General features: G+C 43.9%; 1 protein-coding gene across 1 annotated transcript in view; it reads right to left on the bottom strand.

Moving 5' to 3' along the window:
- Positions 1-20004, bottom strand: part of ofcc1 (orofacial cleft 1 candidate 1) — a 97103-nt gene that overhangs the window by 29968 nt on the left and 47131 nt on the right. Inside the window, exons 14-17 of the mRNA XM_056299202.1 lie at positions 18779-19025; positions 13728-13980; positions 12963-13126; positions 5699-5858 (exon numbers count right to left, since the gene is read on the bottom strand). Coding sequence (XP_056155177.1) covers positions 5699-5858; positions 12963-13126; positions 13728-13980; positions 18779-19025 — 824 coding nt within the window. The remainder of the gene's footprint in view (positions 1-5698; positions 5859-12962; positions 13127-13727; positions 13981-18778; positions 19026-20004) is intronic.

The following is a 20004-nucleotide window of genomic DNA, read 5'->3' as shown; positions in this document are numbered from 1 at the left end:
CAAGTTTTGGCATAAGCTGAACCAAATTTCCCTAAATAACTTGACAGTAGTCTATTGAAAGACGATTGGCAAGTGGTGGCAAAGCTCAAATATTCAGACATGAGCAAGAGACAGCTACAGTAGTCATGGTGTTAGCTAATAGTATGATCCAAATGCAGTAAATTAAAAGGAGAGTTATCCAAGACAACACACACATGTTCACAAACATACATCAGGTCAGCCTTTTCACCACTGATTGTGTCCTATGCTGAAATCATGTACGAATGAAGCCAAGTCTATCATGTGCCACTTGAGAGGAACTCTGACGGAGCAAAAGAGCTACGCTATCAATATGTTCAAGTGAGTACAGTTGGTTACTGTAATTGACCATATTCTTTCAGTACTCTGTATAGACTTATTGCTGTCCACTATGCACTTCAGTGTTACTATTAAAGGCCTATTGTCTGATATGATCATGTTTTCCTTTTCAGAGAGTTCTTATCTACTACTACTACTACTACTACTACTACTACTACTACTACTACTACCACTACTACTTTTGGCTGCTCCTGTTAGGGGTCACCACAGCGGATCATCCATTTCCATCTCTTTCTGTCCTCTGCATCTTCCTCTGTCACACCAGCCACCTGCATGTCCTCTCTCACCACATCCATAAACCAGAGAGTTCTCATTCCTGATTAAAATGCTACGCCACATGAGTATATCTTCATTAACGAGGCGGAATTCAATCTCACCAAGACCAGACGGCGGGGAAGGAACATCATTGGCCACCGTGCCACTGTTGATGTCCCCAGCCTGTGTGGTGGAAACTTGACTATGTGCGCAGCCATAAGTCACCGTGATGTCATCCACCATCATGCAAATCTTGGTTCCTACAATACATCCCACTTGCTTGTTTTTTTAGACACCCTCCAAAATATCCTCATCCCCGCAGAAGGAGAAGGCCCAGACCATTCTAACTATTTTCTTATTTGGGACAATGTAAGTTTCCACCACACTGCTCTGGTCCACAACTGGTTCAATATCCACCTGTGATTTTCAGTCCTTTATCTGTCACTATATTCACCCCTTCTCAAGCCATGTTTTCAACATGTCATTGGAAAGTGTATGGCCACACACCCCATGAATGTATGGCCCTACTCCAAGCAATGGAAGAGGCACGTCGTGACACTGGTGAAGATAACTGCCAGACCTGGATCCGTGATTCAAGGCACTTTTTTCCATGCTGATTGGCCAGGGAAAATATTGCTTGCAATGTAGATGAAGTCATCTGGCATGATCGGATTAGAGGCAGGACACGGACTGATTTGTTTATTTTTTTATCAAAGTGATAACAGTTCACACACTTTACTGTACTGTACTGCATTAGAATTAGGTTTACCTAGCAAACACACTGTTTATTTGATGATATATTTACTATATTGTATCATGGCAACAGTCTTTATATTTACTGTAAAATTGCAGTCTATTGTGGGACCCCCTGAAAAGAAAACTATAAATTGAAAAAAGGAGAAAAATTAACACTTTTTACACAATTTTATACTCTTGAATATGTAACATGACCTCATGAGGCCAAAACTTTTACAGTATTTTGATGGTTGAGTTTTTGAATTTATTCCACCAGTGTGAAATCAATGCTCAATAAGACCTGTTCATATGAGGCCTGTGTGAATCTTTTTTTTTGTGGATTTTCCCCCTTTTTCTTCCCAATTTTACTTGGCCAATTACCCCACTCTTCCGAGCCGTCCCGGTCACTGCTCCACCCCCTCTGCCGATCCGGAGAGGGCTGCAGATTACCACATGCCTTCTCTGATACATGGAGTTGCTAGCTGCTTCTTTTCACCTGATAGTGAGGAGTTTCACCAGGGGGATGTAGCACGTGGGAGGATCATGCTATTCCTCCCAGTTCCCCCTTACCCCCAAACAGGCGCCCCAACCGACCAGACGAGGTGCTTGGACACATACCTATGTGACCAGGACACATACCCATGTCCGGCTTCCCACCCGCAGACACGGCCAATTGTGTCTGTAGGGGCGGCCGACCAAGCTGGAGGTAACAGGGGCAATCGAACCGGTGATCCCCATGTTGGTAGGCAACGGAATAGACTGCTATGCTACCCGAACGCCTCTCAGTGAATCATTTTGATGGAAAAAGTCAGTTTTGAGAAGAGAGAACATGGTTCTAAATGCATGAATGCATTTTGCAAGAGGTTTGTGTAGTTTTGGCAAAAGGTTAACTATTGCTGTGCTTTGTGTGTAGCGTTTCGGGAAATTAAGCTATAGTGTCAGGAAATGTATTTAAACAACTGAGAAAAAAACTGTAATAGACACTTGGGCTTGCTGAAAAGGACAGCCTTTATGAGACTGTCCTTTTCACAAACTTCCTAAAAGTTGCACTATAAAGCTATTGTACCTGTGAATGTCTTGTTTTCCCTCTCCTCATCTCCTCTTCTACTTTCTCAGCTAATGAAGGCCTTGTGGCCCACTGTTATTAAAATTACGCCCTCGCCTCTGATATTAATTGGGTTCGTAATAAGAAATGCACCAGATTCATTATTTAATTGCAAGGGCACATTTGGAATACAGTTTCTGAAATGTATTTTTAATGAAAAACACTACATCCTGACCTAATCATATCAACCTTATTCTATCTAATTAAGGATGCAAAAAATCATTAGAGTTGCAAAATATTAGTTTCAGCTCTGTCGAGCTGCTCCCTTGCTTGCCTTCATGAATATATATATTTTTTCCTGTCTATTATAAATAGTTAATGAAGGAAAAATGACAAAAATTTGCATGTAGCCAAATTAGTGTAATAGGGATATGTCTTTGCTGAGTTAGGAAAGTGACCCTTTTTCGCAGGGAGAAATTGTTACAATAATTATGAAATAATGGCAAGGCCCATCTTATTTCGGTGATAAATGGCTTGCCTGAATAATGTAAAAATCATAAAATGCAATAACCCTCAATTTTCATCACACTGGAGAATGTGTTTAATGTGTTAGCATTTTATCAGTTTAATAACGCCAAATTAGGGACAATATGAAGTATGCTCTAAGTGTTGCTTTGGAAGGAGACATACAGTAATGGAAGGATGATTTAGCTGTGCCACCACAGCAAGAGGCCATCAGTGGCTAAATGGAGCATTTTCTTTAATCACAAACTTTGGGGTGCAATTTCTTGCAAAGTCTCCAAACATAAGGGGGGTTCAATTTCCTCCCAATAAAGAGGCCCATCACCAGCCGATTAGCAGCTCCTCTGTCACCTCCCTCAACCAAGGTTGGAGTTCATTATGGCATACAGCGCTGGTCTTTAACCACTTTTAGATCTATACGAAGAACAGAAACCAAACACTTTGCATGCATTGAGCTAAACTGAAGCAGTGTCTGATTTCACTTACATGGTCAGTGTAGTGTGTCCTTTCGAGGACGACTGAAGTCATGTGTTGTGTTTCAGTTGTTTACTGATCATAATCAGAAGGGAAACTGAGTCCTGTCCTTGGTGTACGTCTTTCAGGTTTGCAGAGGCAGGGGGTTTCTTTCAATACAATGTCCGCCCTAAATAGGTAGTCCTGTTTTAGCATACTACCGAAAATCTGTCAGATTTTTCTGATGGTAGACCTTTCAAACAAAGGCTTGCCAAAAAGATTTCAGAAGGCAGGTCAGCAATTACATGTTGGAAATTTAATTTGTGGATCATTGCAAGAGTAAGGCAGGGTAACTAATGCCAGACCACAAATGATCTTCAATCAGTAATTCAACCCTTTAGTTCTAAAAGCCAGATTCAAATCATGTGAAACATCGACTTTTAGGCTAGTCCTCAGGAAGCTCACATCCTTTTTCATAATTAAGTACAATACCATGGGCGGCACAGTGGCGCATGAGTTAGCATGGTCGCCTCACAGCAAGAAGGTCCTGGGCTCGAACCCTGGGGTTGTCCAACCTTGGGGTCGTCCTGGGTCATCCTCTGTGTGGAGTTTGAATGCTCTCCCCGTGTCTGTGTGGGTTTCCTCCAGGTGCTCCGGTTTCCATCCACAGTCCAAAGACATGTAGGTCAGGTGAATTGGCCATACTAAATTGTCCCTAGGTGTGAACGTGTGTGTGTCGGCCCTACGATGGTCTGGCAGCCTGTCCAGGGTGTCTCCCCGCCTGCCGCCCAGTGACTGCTGGGATAGGCTCCAGCATCCCGCGGCCCCAATTGGGATAAGCAGCTTGGATAACGGATGGATGGGTGGCGTTTTAGGCTATGAAATAAATAGATATTTGTCTATAGTGACCGATGAACATATATTTTTAGGAAGGTATATCTATTTCTAGTCAATTCTAAAAGTGTATGACATAGGAGCAGTCCTGCCAATGAGTATTTGGTTTGGTGCATTCACAATGCAGAAAGGAAAAGTACTGAATGTTTCAGGAGAGTGTAGACTAATTTGTGGATTTGTGGTTTCCTAACAACTGGGAGCATTTACATTATCTAGATCATCATCATCAAATGTCAGCAATCATGCAAATATTTTTGATGACTTTTGATCTTCAGAAAACTTTTTTTTTTTTTTTTTTTGCTATTTGACATAACTGTTTTTATTCTCCCTTAAGGCAAAACTGTGCATAGTTGCTTGACAGTCCACGTGGATCTTTCACCAGAAATAGAGAAAATGTGTTTCTGGTGTAGTTTTTCTAGGTTACATTTTTCCCCCCCCTCTCTAAAGCTGTATGAACTTGTGCAAGCAAGGAGCAAAGGAGTTAATGAACATGGAGAACACCGAGAGATGTGTGCCACTAACAAATGTCCCAGAATATATTAAAGGGGGGCAGCGGTTTGATCGCTGCGTTCCGTTTTCCTTATCTCAACAAGTCACATTTTCAATCATGATGCACAGATTTTACATAGAGTGTAGGCTCCATGCTAATACAGTGCCATTTCCCATGTCATCACTATCGACCCACAGTGGGCTGTCAGAAATGCGACAGCTTCTCCCCAACGATTGTAATTTCATGGGGACATTCATTTATGCAAACTGGAATTCCACTCCCCATGACTCTAAGTTGTTCATGCTCGATTCACATTAACAGGACGCCGGTTGCCCAGCTTAGTGTGCCCATGTGCACGCGAGTGAGTGTGTCTGTGTGTGTGTGTGTGTGTGTGTGTTGATTGAGTAGTCTGTCTTTAATGAAATATCTTTGGAAATTGGTTTCCACAGACTAATCAGGCAGCCCGCTAGCTGAGTTTCTGTTTTGGTAATTATCTTGTACTAATTAGAATGAAGCTAAAGACCTCTGAGATGAATTCTCAGCTTTCTGAAATGTAACTAAAGAAAATGTAATGGTATAAAATGGGCCTATTCTATACATTCTCTCTCGGACGTAATATCCTTGTTAAGTTCACCAAATTTAATGCGGTAATGACGGACAGTGAGATTCCATCGTAGCTACCATTAAATTTCCCTTTGAGCATCCGACTCATTCCACCACCCCCAAACCCCCCCAAGTGTTCAATTCATCGGTGAAACCTTGGCGGAAATCTCTCGGGATTACTGAAAACCAAGTATAATTTCTCCCCCTTTAGATAAAGCAATCTAATGGATTAGTATCAACAGCCTTTTGGGTCATTCTCAGCCATTACTCCAATTAATCACTTAGCATTTGAGGAGAGAGGAGCAGAGAGACAAGGGGAGAGCGCGGCGTTGCGGTAGGCTTACCTTGCGCCTCTCACCGTTGAAACCTCTCCATTGCTCTGCTTTCTTGACAATGTAGCTCAGCTCCTGATTGGACAGTTCCAGGTCTTGAGGCAAGAAATAGGTCCCCTCTTTGGCTGTGAGACGCTGAAAGATGTCCAACATGCGTCCATCATTGTGGAATCTGGGAGACAGGTAGTAAGAAAAGGCGTGTGTGTTACTGAGTGTGTGTGTGTGTATGTGTGTGGTGGAGAATGCCATAATGAATCACTGTTTGAGACCCTTAAAGGTCACACAGGGTCATTTGTCAAACCTAGGGAAAGCATAAATCTCTGTCTTGTGTCAAAGTTCATAACTGTATACATCTATTAGCTGTACTTCTGTGGCCACCTCTATGCCAAATAACATCATATCCTGTTTTGTACCGTCACCCTGTCTGGCTTCCATGAAACAAGTTGCCTGACCTTTGGAGACTCTTGAATTTTGAAGAGTTTGAACAGTCACGATGGGCACGGCAGCCCAGTGGTTAGCACTGTTGCCTCACAGCAAGAAGGTCCTGGGTTCGAACCCTGGAGTTGTCCAATCTTGGGGGTCATCCCAGGTCATTCTCTGCGAGGAGTTTGCATGTTCTCTCCATGTCTGCGTGGGTTTCCTCCGGGTGCTCCGTTTTCCTCACACAGTCCAAAGACATGTAGGTCAGGTGAATCGGCCATCCTAAATTGTCCCTAGGTGTGAATGTGTCAGCCCTACAATGGACTGGCGACCTGTCCAGAGTGTTTCCCCGCCTGCCGCCCAATGACTGCTGGGACAGGCTCCAGCATCCCGCAACCCTAATTAAGATAAGTGGCTTGGAAAATGGATGGATGGATGAACACTCAAGTTGACCCTCACAGAATATTTTCCACAATTTGAGTTCAGATTAAAATGATTGAGATGCTTTGGCAGAATACATAAAAAGGCCCATTTTGATTGTGTGAAGCATATTTGTCTCTATCTTGTGCTCCAATACCAAAGTCTCAGTCAATCAATTCGAAAGCAGGGAACGAGCATAAGGAATTCAAACAAATTGGCCTGTGAGTGGGCACAGCTTTGTTAATACAAGCTGACTCTTGTGATGTGTGGTTTTGTGCACTTGTGTGTGCGATTATATTCTTACTATATCTATGTGAATCTGTTGATGTGTGGGTGTTACAGCATGATCAGATCCCGAGTTACTCTTTCGTCGCTAATGCTAAGCTTCAAAAATGGCATCCACGGAGAATGCACTCGTTGCGGATGCGTCTGGTGAGGCTGGTTTGAGTCATGGATACATATAGCATATGGCTCAATGCATATTGATTCATTTCTCTAGATGACTGCACATCACACAGGCGTTTTTTTTTTCCTTTTTTCCCCTTTTTATCACACAAACATCAAGATAAATGCACACACATACTAATAGTTTCACATGCAAAGATACGTTCGCACACACAAACATGTGCACACACACACTCACACACATATATAGATGTAATACACACACACACACACACACACACACACACACACACACACCCTCCTCCACAAAGATGCACCACGTGTGCAAACAAAAGCTTTGGCTGACCATCAAAACTGGCAACCCTTGTGCCCTTCCGTAGAGACTACGGCTCGTCAGGGTAATCAATTCTCAAATAAAACCAACATCAAGGAGATAGGGATGTACACAAGGAGACTCTGGAGCTTTGAACTCCACATCACTCTCAAACACTCATGGGAAAGCACCAAACATGCAACATCTTTGCACAGTCTTGACCTCAGACACAAGAAAAAGCATTGTTTTATCTTCATCATGCACTGCACTTATTCTTTTTATTCATTTATGCAGTCTCTCTTGGAGAATTTTGTTGTTTTTGCTCCTCTGTGCTTCAAATCAAGCTTATTTCCGGAATGGTGTTACCCTGGATGTAAGTTGATCTTTGGTGAATCTGGAATATGACCGGGATGCATAAGGCTCTCATGAACGGGAATCACCTTCATGTTATGAATCACCGCATGAGCAAAGTATGGAAAGTATTTTTAACTGACTATTCATGGAGGTAGGATGATATATGACAAAAGTATATTCCTGTAGTATAGGGGCATCCAGGTAGCGTAGCAGTCTATTCCATTGCCTACCAACACAGGGATTGCCGGTTCGAATCCCTGTATTACCTCCGGCTTGGTCGGGCATCCCTACAGACACAATTGGCCGTGTCTGCGGGTGGGAAGCCGGATGTGGGTATGCGTCCTGGTCGCTGCACTAGCGTCTCGTCTGGTCAGTCGGGGCGCCTGTTCTGTAGTGTACTATACACACAGTTACAGATACAGATAGAGACAACGGTGTACTAGGCTATAGACAACAGTAGTGGTCTCTAAACCTTAACCTACAGCACACCCACCAAAGCAGACCTGTGGGACTGGACGGCATGTTTCTTTCCCCTGCCATCCATCCCCCCGTTTGGTAGCCTATTGCACCCACGGCGCAATACTGCACACTCGACACACGTGTTGCAAATCCTTAAACATCTGTGATGGCTTGCCAGCCAGCGCAGCCTTCTCTCTCTACTGCGTACTGCAACTTCCACACGTTCTGATGTCATCACAGTCGCAACACACCTGGCATAACCCTATCTCCATGACGTGTAAACATATATATATATATATATATATATATATATATATATATGTGTGTGTGTGTGTGTGTGTGTGTGTGTGTGTGTATGCATTGATAAATAAGCCAAAACATGATGACCACCTGCCTAATATGTTGATAGTCCTCCTTGTGCCGCCAAAACAGCGCTGACCCCCCGAGGCATGGACCCCACAAGACCCCTGAAGGTGTCCTGTGGTATCTGGTAACAAAACATTAACAGCAGATCCTTCAAGTCCCGTAAGTTGCAAGATGGAGCCACTGTGGATCGGACTTGTTGGTCCAGCACATCCCACAGATCGGATTGAGATCTAGAGAATTTGAGGCAAAGGCAACACTTTGAACACTTCATCATGTTCCTTAAACCGTTCCCGAACAATATGCGCGGTGTGGCAGGGCGCATTATCTTGCTGAAAGAGGCCACTCCTATCAGGGAATACCATTGCCATGAAGGGGTGTACCTGGTCTGCAACGATGTTTCAGTAGGTGGCATGTGTCAAATTGACATCCACATGAATGGCTGGACCCAGGATTTCCCAGCAGAACATTACCCAGAGTTTTCATACCCCCTCCACCGGCTTGTTGTTTCCCTCATGGTGCATCCTAGTGCCATCACTTCCCCAGGTAAACCGCACACATGTACATTGCCATCCATATGTTCTAAAAGAAAACAGGACTCATAGGACCAGGCGACCTTCTTCCACTGCTCCAACGTCAAGTTTCGACGCTTGCGTGCCCATTGTAGGTGCTTTGGACGGTGGACAGGGGTCATCATGCGCACTCTGACCGGTCTGTGGCTACGCAGCAGGGTGCAATGCACTGTGTGTTGGGCAGCACAGTTGTCCAGTGGTTAACAGTTTCCTCACAGCAAGAAGGTTCTGGGTTCAAACTCCAGGCCGTCCTAGGCCCTTTCTGTGTAGAGTTTGCATGTTCTCCCCGTGTCTGCGTGGGTTTCCTCCAGGTGCTCTGGTTTCCTCCCACCATCAAAAGACATGCATGTTAGGATTAATACTCCTTCCTGCCTGTGTCCCTGAGCAAGGCAATGGAAAGAAGAACTGGAGTTGGTTCCCGGGTGCTGCAGTTGCCCACTGCTCCTATGCAATAGGATGGGTTAAATGCAGAAGACAAATTCGGTGTAAGAATACAATTCGTTGTAACAATACAATGACAAAATGAAGTGGCTTTCTTTTCTTCTTATTATTCTGCTTCCTGTGATACCTTCCTCCCGTAACTGTCATTAAAATTTTCTGTGGCACCTTCTGTCAGTTAAGACCAGACACCTTTGTCACTCTCGCGCATCCATGAGTTTTGGGTGCCTAACACCCTGTCACTGGTTTGTGGTTTGTCCCTGCTCAGACCACTGTCAGTAGGTACTCACCACTGCTGACCAGGAACACCCCACAAGACCTGCCGTTTCAGAGATGCTCTGACCCAGTTGTCTGGCCATAACAATTTGGCCCTTGTCAAAGTCGCTCAGGTCTTTAATCCTGCCCATCTCTCCTGCATCCAAAACGCTGACTACAAGAACTGATTGTTTGCTTGCCATCTAATCCACCCAGACCTTGACATGTGCCCTTGGTTGGAGATGATCAACATTATTCGGTTCACCTGTAAATGGCCGTTTTGGCTCATCAGTGTGTGTGTGTGTGTGTGTGTGTGTGTGTGTGTATGTATATATACATATATAAGACAAAAGTATTGGGACACCTGGCCATTACACCTACAAGGAACTTTTATGACATCCCATTCTAAATCCCATAGGCATTAATATGGAGTTATCCCCCCTTTGCAGCTAAAACAGCTTCCACTCTTCTGGGAAGGCTTTCCACAGGATTTTGGAGTGTGTCTGTGGGAATTTTTTCCATTCATCCAGAAGAGCATTTGTGAGGTCCGGCACTGATGTTGGACGAGAAGACCTGGTTTGCAATCTCTGTTCTAGTTCATCCCAAAGGTGTTCGATGGGGTTGAGGTCAGGTATATATATATATATATATATATATATATATTTTTTTTTTTTTTCTTCTGAACAAACATCTTTTATGGACAGCAATGCCAAAAAAGGAGTTTCACCCAAGCCACAGTGGGAATTGTGCCAATCTAAAATTTACCTTTAGTGAGAAGGAATTCAACAAGAAGAGGGAAAAGTCAGTGTGTTATTTAACATCAGTTGCACTGCCTCTCACGTTCACTAATGCATTTGTATTCATAAGTTAGTGCACATGCACACACATATAGCCACACCCACAAGCACGCATGCACATAACAGTCAGCAATACATTTACGAGACAACAGAGACCATGGCTTACTCAGTCTGTACCAAATAGAGGAATTCCTTTCCAATCATAATCCTTGTAATATTTTGGACATAACTACTATCAATATCACATCACGTTTTCCCGGTACTTGTGAAGTTTGTTTAGGAAATTCAGAACGGAGAAAAAAGCAAAACAAAGGAAAAAAAATTACTGATGTATACTTTTTCAGTCAGTGAATAAAGGCTGCCTAAAATGTAATTAAAAAAGGATAACAGTGCATTCAATCTATACATATTGCCTGGGGCATTTTATTTAGAAATAGGTCACATACTGTGTCAGAGTCCCTTCCTTGCAGCCAATAGGAAACTGTAACCCATAAAATTATCAGCCTTGCTTCAGCCTCGTGGCCTACATTCAATACAAAGCCGTGTGGTGGTTGAGTGGCAGAAGTCATTATTCCAGACTGCTGTTTTAATATTGTCCATTTAGTCAGGGCACGATAAGCATCCTGCTTACAGAAATTAGATGGCACCCTCTCCTTGGCCGCCAGTCTCAAACTGATTAATTTAATAAGGCTTTTCTTACATTTCAAGCTGTTAATGGAATCCGGTGCTATTTCAGGATGGGGGAACACACCTTTGAGGGCTGCTGAGTTACAGTATTCAATAATTTACCATCCACTCCACTTTTCTCTTTACCTTCACTCAATTAAAGTATGTCTCCACATTATGTAAAAATGTCTTCAAAAATCTCCCTCCTGTTTTCCCACATGCTGTGAAGCTATGCAGTCAAACTTAAACAACATACAGTAACAATTTCTTCTCCTCAGTTATTAGGGGTCACCCATTGTCAGGGTGTCAAGTCTGAGCTCCGATCAGCGGATTACAACTGTCTTTTTCTTTGCTACTTTAAATTATATGGAGGTTTTGCGATGTTTCTGGGTTCAGGGATGAGTACAGAAATAAAAAAAGAGCATTCCAAGGAGCTAAATCCTAACATAGACCCAGCATGCAAATGCCTCAGCATGGATGACCTCAATCTGATTTGACTTCCACAAAATGTAGAGTATTGAGATACAGCATGTACGCTTACCACCACGTCTACCCCATTTCAATACATATGAGACCAGCAATGATACCAAACATGCAAAATATGCAGCCTAATCGTGTAACGTTAGGGGGTTATGTGTTCACGGTATATCAAAACACATCTATCTGTAGAATTTGACACGCTTTTGATTTTTCACCTAATTGCAGAGTACTACGTTGAGTGCATTTTTCATATTTGTGTTTACGTGTATGATAACTGCAGGTGTGCATGTGTTTGTGCATATGGCCCAGTGTGTCTGTGCTTATGCATGTGCATGTTTGCATAAGGACTGTGTGCATGCGGGTGATGGGTTCATGCATAACTGTATGAGTAATTCCATGCGACTATAAAATCAAAATGCATTAAATCAACGTTACTTTTTTTCCCCCTGTGTACAGGGTGGAGAAGCAAATAATAGATGAGGAGTCTGGATATGGTAAGAGTTATTTCTAAACGGGTGCCCGACACTGGTGGCCTGGTGTGGGCCAGAGTGTTTCAGACATGGTCTCTCTTTTCATTGGCAGAATGTCCCTAAAGGCTGCCTCAATCCAAAAATACCCAATGATAATTCCCTGCTTTTGCTGCTCTAGCTTGCTTCCTGCACGTGGGCTGTGTTGTGACACTTTTTAGTCACCATGAAGGTCAGGGACGGAGCTCAAAGTCAGGAACGAAAGCATAATGTGACATGAGAAAGTGGCTGGATTTGTTTTCAGGAAGCAGAGCCAACTCTTTTTCAAGGAATTTACCCAACCTGGTCACCAGGCCATGGATGTGCTATATGCTCAAAGCTGTGATCGGCATTCCCAGATGTGCTGATTTGCCATGAGTGACTATGGGGCTGCTTGTTTTTGCATTACAACTTTCAACGCTGTACTCAAATTGGGGGAAATTAGCCTTGCTTTGGATTATGGGCTTCAAAAATCTGTGCACCTCTTTTATTTCAATTACGTCAAGAGGGAAAAAAAAGTCATAGTCCATAGCTTAAAAAATAGTGTTCTATTCATGTGATCTTAAAGCTTGTTCACAACTTTACAGAGAAAGAGCGCTACAGAGAGAGAGAGAGAGAAGGAGGAAGGAGCAGTGTTCTAAATGCCAGATAAGCAGTGGTGAGATTACTTGTCATCACATCATGCAATGTTGGTGAAACAAATGGTTTACTTGAAAGATGACTTGAATTAAGTTATAGGACTCAGCAAGTAATATGTTTCAGATATAGCCCACAATGAACCATTGGTCCAGGGATTTTGTATATGAATCTATAGCCTGTGCGTCTCACCTGAGCAAGTAAATAGAGAGGATGGTGATGGAGAGGAGGAAAAGGACAGTGTAGAGGAAGAGGGTGATCACCACCCCCATTGCACCCGATTGGTCGCTCCGATAGAAGTGCCAGTACAGCTTGGCTGCGTCACCAACTGGGATGTCTGCACTATAGGAAAGACGCTGAAGGGGGATTGAGGACAAGAACAGACAGATAGAAAGGCATATTATAACTGTCTATTACACCGGACATCTGCAATATGTGAAAGCCCTTGGCTAGAACAAAAACAAGTCAAAAGAAATTCACATGATGGCTTAAATTTAGGAGATTGTTTCAAGTAAACCAAAGTCTCGTCATATTGTGCCATTAGAACCCCTGCATTAGAAATTGTATTATCATATTACCATATTATAATATATCATGGATATGTTTTTATTCTCATTCTTTACAAGTGACAAACTACAGTCACAAAATATTTGACATATTATAAAATGCCATAATCCTGAATGTGTATTAAAAAAAGATAAACAAATCTGCCTTAACAGTTATAATAATTGTGTACTCGCATCATATGCTTTAGCTTTGTGAATGGTCCAAGTTATCAATGGTGCCCACTGACAAAGTCCAACCCAGTGCCAAAAAAGACACACATCCAACCTTGTGCATTTTCTCTTTTATCCTCTCCTCTCCCCCCTTTTTTTGTAATCTAAAGTCACTTTGCCAAGATAAAGTGAACTCCTATTTAAAGTGCACAAGTGTCCAAGTTATTTTTAAGTGACTTACCCCGAGGATGGCGTCCACTGCAAAGACTGCCAGGGGGTCGAGGACTGTCCACACTCCCTGAACCATGATAAACTTTGACGTGAAGGAAGGGAGTGAGCCAAATATCTGTTGACAGCCCCATCTGATCAGAACCAGCAGGAACGTTACTCCGTTCAAGGTCAGGGGTCCCACCACCACCATCGCCAGCTCCTCTCGGGTGTGGAGCAAAGAATTCTGGTAAACGAGGTCCACCGTGTGTGCATGAAACTGGAATCTGGTGGGACAAAAAGAGAGAGGAGAGGTGAGCAGTGTGTGTGTGTGTGTGTGTGTGTGTGTGTGTGTGTGTGTGTGTGTGTGTGTGTGTGTGTGTGTGTGTGTGTGTGTGTGTGTGTGTGTGTGTGTGTGTGTGTGTGTGTGTGTGTGTGTGTGTGTGTGTGTGTGTGCGTGCGTGCGTGCGTGCGTGTGGTTAAAGAGGAAAAAGGAAAAAATGCAGTGTTACAGTTCAAGGCCAACTGGTGGAGGTAATTATAAATTTATATTTTATGGCTCGCTGTATAGTTTGTGTTCCATTCTGAGATGTCGGATTTTGATGAAGATCAACCGTATCAATAGCTGTCATCGAAGCGGATGACATGACATTTGAAGTTGGCTGTCTCTGTTAATATCTTCAAAGATAAAGTGAACAACAGCATCCACACAATACCAAATAAAAAGCTGTCTTATTGTAACCAAAACTGATAGGTTACAGTAGCATTCCCTGATCCGTTACACGACAAAGCTTTTGAACTTCCACAGCTGTAAGTTAGGATCTGTATTGACAGCAAGCCTCATGAGTTTCCTAATCTTCCCATCAGTCAGGGGGAGGTAGAGCTGAGCGGTAGGAGAAGACAGGTCCAGTTTTTGCTCATTAAATCCCATCTGATTTGCTCCAAGAGTCAAGCTTCTTGGGATTCTGTCCATTAATCTGGCAGTAGTGGTCCACTGGCTTTCTGTGTAAGGCAAATCATTTCACAGACTTGAGACGACCCCCCCCCCCCCGCACACACACACATTTTCTTATAACATACAAAATCCCCTTAGCTACTTCTAAGCTCACTTTTGACTGATTAGATTGGGACATTATAATTTGATGTTATCGCCCACGTTTCTGCATTGTAAGATGCTATTTTCCTCATAAATCACTGTCAGCTATTAATGCCAAATAAGACCGGGAAATATTACTTTTTTGTTGAATGTCTTGCTGAATGATACTTTAGTTTTCATTTAAAAATAAAAGGACAATGTTGTCATTGACAACCAGATTCCATATAAAATATGATATTTCATAATTCTTAGAACTAGTAACACAGTGTCTGATCTGCATATGTCACTTTGTAATGGTTCACCCTGTGAGCTGATGTTATCACCTGCAAATGTGGCTCGTGCCATCTTAACAGACCTGATGTGGGAGGGCGAAAGAGAAAAGGACAGACAGAGAGAGAGGAGGGGGGAGAGGGTGAGAGAGGGAGAACAGAAGTGATGGGAACCGCATGGGGGCATGAGTGCGAGTGTCTCGCTATTGAAGGGCCCGCTTTGCTGCCTGCTGATGTCCCAGGGGCACTATGGGGAAAGGTTGAGGAAAGAGAAGCTGGGGGGAAGATAGATAGAGAGAGAGAGAGAGAGAGAGAGAGAGAGAGAGAGAGAGAGAGAGAGAGAGAGAGAGAGAGAGAGAGAGAGAGAGAGAGAGAGAGAGAGAGGATTGAAAGTGAGGGAGGGATGGGAACAGGGAGGAAAGTCTGTCATCACACTGGCCTTTCTAACCATTGCTCAAAGGCTGTTTCTCTCTCTCTCTTTCTGTGTTCCTCTGGCTCTCCATATCTCTCTCTCTCTTCTCTCTCTCTTGCTCTCTGCCTCTTACTAGGCACCACGACTGCTGGCTATTAGATGGAGAGAGAAATGCTGGGAGGGAGAGAAGCCTATTTGGACATGTGGAAGTTGTCATCCAATGTTGACCCCCTCTGTTTTTACATGCCCCACCACCACCACCTCGCATCCACCCCCTCAATTCCATCCTTTATTATTTGTCCACATTTTATTCATTCCTCTCCTCTCCCATATTGCTTTCCATTATTTAATGCATAATGCCCCCCCACCCTCCCATTGTTGCAATAAAAACCTGCTTATATGCATGTTGGCTGTCGTTTTATTGTGAGGGATAAATGAGCACCATATGCTAATGAAATACTATTTAAAGGTTCTGTGGCATCTTATTGTTGTTTATTATCAATGCTGCGTACCAAATACTGATAATAAATTCCTTTCAAATTGTGTGGACTTTTGGGACTTCAGGACTGCATAGTGAAATAAAATCTCCAAGACCGTTCATTAATATTGAGGCAAGTCTTGTTAAAACGTTAATGGGGGGGCGCCAAACAAACGATTGGAAAAGTGTGTGTGTGCATGTGTCATTTGGTGGGTGAGTGGTTACATATGCAAACACACACGCGTGCGCGCACACACACACACACACAGTAGCTGCCCATGTCCATTCTCCTCTGCCCACTCCCACATCAAGGGGAGTTTATGTGTATGTGTGCGAGTGTGTGTTGAATGTACACGCAATGCTTGCATGTCTGCTTGCACTTGCATGCGTCTGCATTTTGCACATATACACCACAGTCCCTGTGTGTAGCTGCATTTTGTGTAAGTGGATGAAGTGCATGCAATCTGTATGTGTGTATTCTGTTTGTTCCTTATGAGTCTATGAGGCTCTGGACTCCTTGTATGCATATACTATACATATAATCTCCCTCTCACCCTTCTTTGGGTGGTGTGTGTCTTCCTCAAGCTCAGGTCATCTATCAGAGGCCTAGGAGTTTGAGGGTTCTACACAGTATCTTAGCTGTTACTAGAACTGCAATCTTCTGGACAGAGACCTCAGATGTTGTTCCTGGAATCTGCTGGAGCCACTCTCCCAGTTTGGGGGTCACAGCCCCTAGTGCTCCTATTACCACTGGGGCTAATGTGAATTTCACCTTCCACATCCGATCTAGTTCTTCCTTCAGCCCTTGGTATTTCTCTAGCTTTTCATGCTCTTTCTTCCTGCTGTTGTCGTCACTCAGGATTGCTACATTGATCACTGTTGCAGTCTTCTTTTCTTTGTCAACCACCACAATGTTTGGTTGGTCAGCCAGCACCTGCTCGTCAGTCTGGAACTTGAAGTCCCACAGGATCTTAGCTCTGCCATTCTCAACCCACTTTGGCAGTGTCTTCCATTTGGACTTGGGGACTTACAGTCTGTATTCAGTACAGATGTTCCTGTAGACTATCCCAGCCACTTGGTAATGCCTTTCAATGTACGCTTTCCCATCTAGCATTTTACACCCTGCTACTAAGTGCTGGACTGTCTCAGGGGCGTCTGCACTGCAAAGCCTGCATCTTGGGTCTTGTCTGGTGTGGTAGACCCCTGCCTCAATCGATCTGGTGTTGAGGGCCTGTTCTTGTGCTACTATAATCAGAGCTTCTGTGCTGTCCTTCAGTCCAGCATTTTCTAGCCACTGGTGGGAATTCCCGATATCAGCCATGTCTTCTATCAGTCGATGGTATATCCCATGGAGGGGCTTGGTCTTCCATGATACCTCCTCTTCTTCTTCCTCGCCACTCTCTGTCCTCTGCTGCCTGAGGCACTCAATCATCCTGGGTGGGCCTCTTTCTGATGTACTCGTGGATGTTCCTTGTTTCATCCTGGATAGTGGCTCTGACACTCACTAACCCTATACACACACACACATAAAAACTGATGGGCCAAAACAACCACTCACAGGTAAACTGAATTATGTTGTTCATCTCCAAACAAGGGCACATGTCAAGATCAGATGGTAAGTGAACAATCAGTTGTCATAGTCAACGTGTTGGATGCAGGCGAAATGAGCAGGATTAAAGACCTGAGCGACTTTGACAAGGGCCAAATTGTTATGGCCAGACGACAGGGTCAGAGCATCTCTGAAATGGCAAGGCTTCTGGGGTGTTCCTGGTCAGCAGTGGTGAGTACCTTCTGACAGTGGTCCAAGGAGAGACAAACCACAAACTGGCGACAGGGTCTTAGGCATCCAAGACTCAGCGATGCATGAGGGCAACGAAGGTTATCCCAACTGGTCCGAACCGACAGAAGGTCTACTGTGGCACAAGTCACTGAACATTTTAACGATGGTTATGGAAGGAATGAGTCACAACACAATGCATCGCACCCTGCTGCGTATGGGGCTGCACAGCCGCAGACCAGTCAGGTTGCCCAGGATGACCCCTGTCCACCATTGAAAGTGCCTACAGTGGGCACACGTGCATTGCAACTGGACCTTGGAGCAGTGGAAAAAGGTCACCTGGTCCGATGAGTCCAATTTTCTTTATATCAAATGGTTGGCAGTGTACGTGTGTGCTGTTTACTTGGGGAAGTGATGGCAACAGGATACATTGTGGGGAAGACAACGAGCCGGTGGAGGGAGTGTGAATGCTCTGTACAATGTTCTGCTGGGAACCTCTGGGTCTGGCCATTCACTTGGACGTCAATTTGATACGTGTCACCGACCTAAACATTGTTGCAGACCAGGTACACTCCTTCATGGCAAGTCTATTTCCTGATAGAAGTGGCCTCTTTCAGCAGGATAATGCCCCCTGCCACACTGCACATATTTTGCGGGAATGGTTTGGGGAATATGATGAAGTGTTCAAGGTGCTGCCCCGCCTCTAGATTTTCTAGATCTCAATCCGATTGAGCATCTGTGGGATGTGCTGGACTGACAAGTCAGATCTGGGGTGGCTCCGCCTTGCAACTTACAGGACATGAAAAATCTGCTGCTAATGTTTTGGTGCCAGATATCACAGGACACCTTCAGGGGTCTTGTAAAGTCCATGCCCTGGTGGATCGGCACTGTTTTGGTGGCACACGGAGGACAGAGAACAGCATATTAGGCGGATGGTCATAATGTTTTGGCTCATCAGTGTATGTATCTCACACATCCTTCTTGTATGTATTTATGTGTGTGTACGTGCATGTGTACATGCATGCAGGGTGATATCAAAGGAAGCACACTCACTTGTTGACAGGAACTGCCATGGCCTGGAGGTAGAGCCACTGGCTGCAGTAATGCAGGTAGAGCCTCACAAACCACATCAAAGCCAACAGCAGCATAATGAGGCCTAGCTGCCGAATGGAGCTATGCCAGTTACTATGCTGCCGTTGTTGCCATGGCAACGGCAGGCCCAATTCGGATGGCAGCATGCGGAGAGCCCAACGTGTTCGGTCAACAAGGGGAGGAGAGCAGGATCCAGGTCTTCCCGGCACTGGTCTGTTTTTAGACAGTACAGAGGTTGGGTTACATAGTGGATGGATCTAATCAGGCAGACAGATATGCAAATAAACAAAGTAAGACTAAGATAAAGAGGAAGCACCAAGTGGGCTCGTTCTAAAGCAAGGTGGGGGGTTGGTGCTGATATTGTTTTGGTTTGTCGGTGGCTGATGTGTAGTGATTTGTTAACAGACAAATTAAGACATGTGTAATGGGCTTATGGGCAAACCACCCTACAAATTCATATAGGTCTCCTGGTTGAAACTTGAATCTCTCGAAATTTGAGTACCGCTAAAGAACAGATGAATTGTATATCTGATGTCTTTAGTTATTATTTGTTATATCTATTTATATTTTGTTTTGACTCAGAACGATGCTTTGTTTAAAGATGGTACATGATTTTTCTAAGAAATTGACAATAAATAGGCATTTCTAACATTACAACTAATCAATGATAACCTCGAGTATTCAGCAGCACCAGACACATATGTTAACCAAACTAATTTTTTAAGGGATTTGAATTATGAAATGGGTCATCTGTCATGAAAAAGATACCTCTTTCAGTGTTGTATATTCAGCTGTACACATGCACACAAAAATCACAGATGCCACATGCATTCTTAGATACACACGCAAACCCATGCACACAAAAAAGCATTCAAAATGTTACACTGCAATACTATTAGAAGATTCACATTAATAGGTGTGTCGATCCATATAGACACAAACGCAATCGTATGCACAAACACAAGTGAGGGTATGTGCACAAACAGGTGTACTGTAGACACACACACACACACACACACACACACACACACACACACACACACACACACACACACACAGACACACACAGATAAAATCCCTTCCAGCAGTGCTCAGCTTCCCACAGCACCTCTGCCTCTCCTCTGCAGCCCTCTGTCAGGCCTGCTCAACTATTCCCTTTCATATCAGGGCACAGATGGAGCAGAGGG

Source organism: Lampris incognitus, chromosome 19 (genome assembly GCF_029633865.1).
Source record: "Lampris incognitus isolate fLamInc1 chromosome 19, fLamInc1.hap2, whole genome shotgun sequence".
Taxonomy (NCBI): Eukaryota; Metazoa; Chordata; class Actinopteri; order Lampriformes; family Lampridae; genus Lampris; species Lampris incognitus.
Note: the sequence above shows the minus strand (reverse complement) of the source record. Positions and strands in the feature narration are given on the sequence as shown.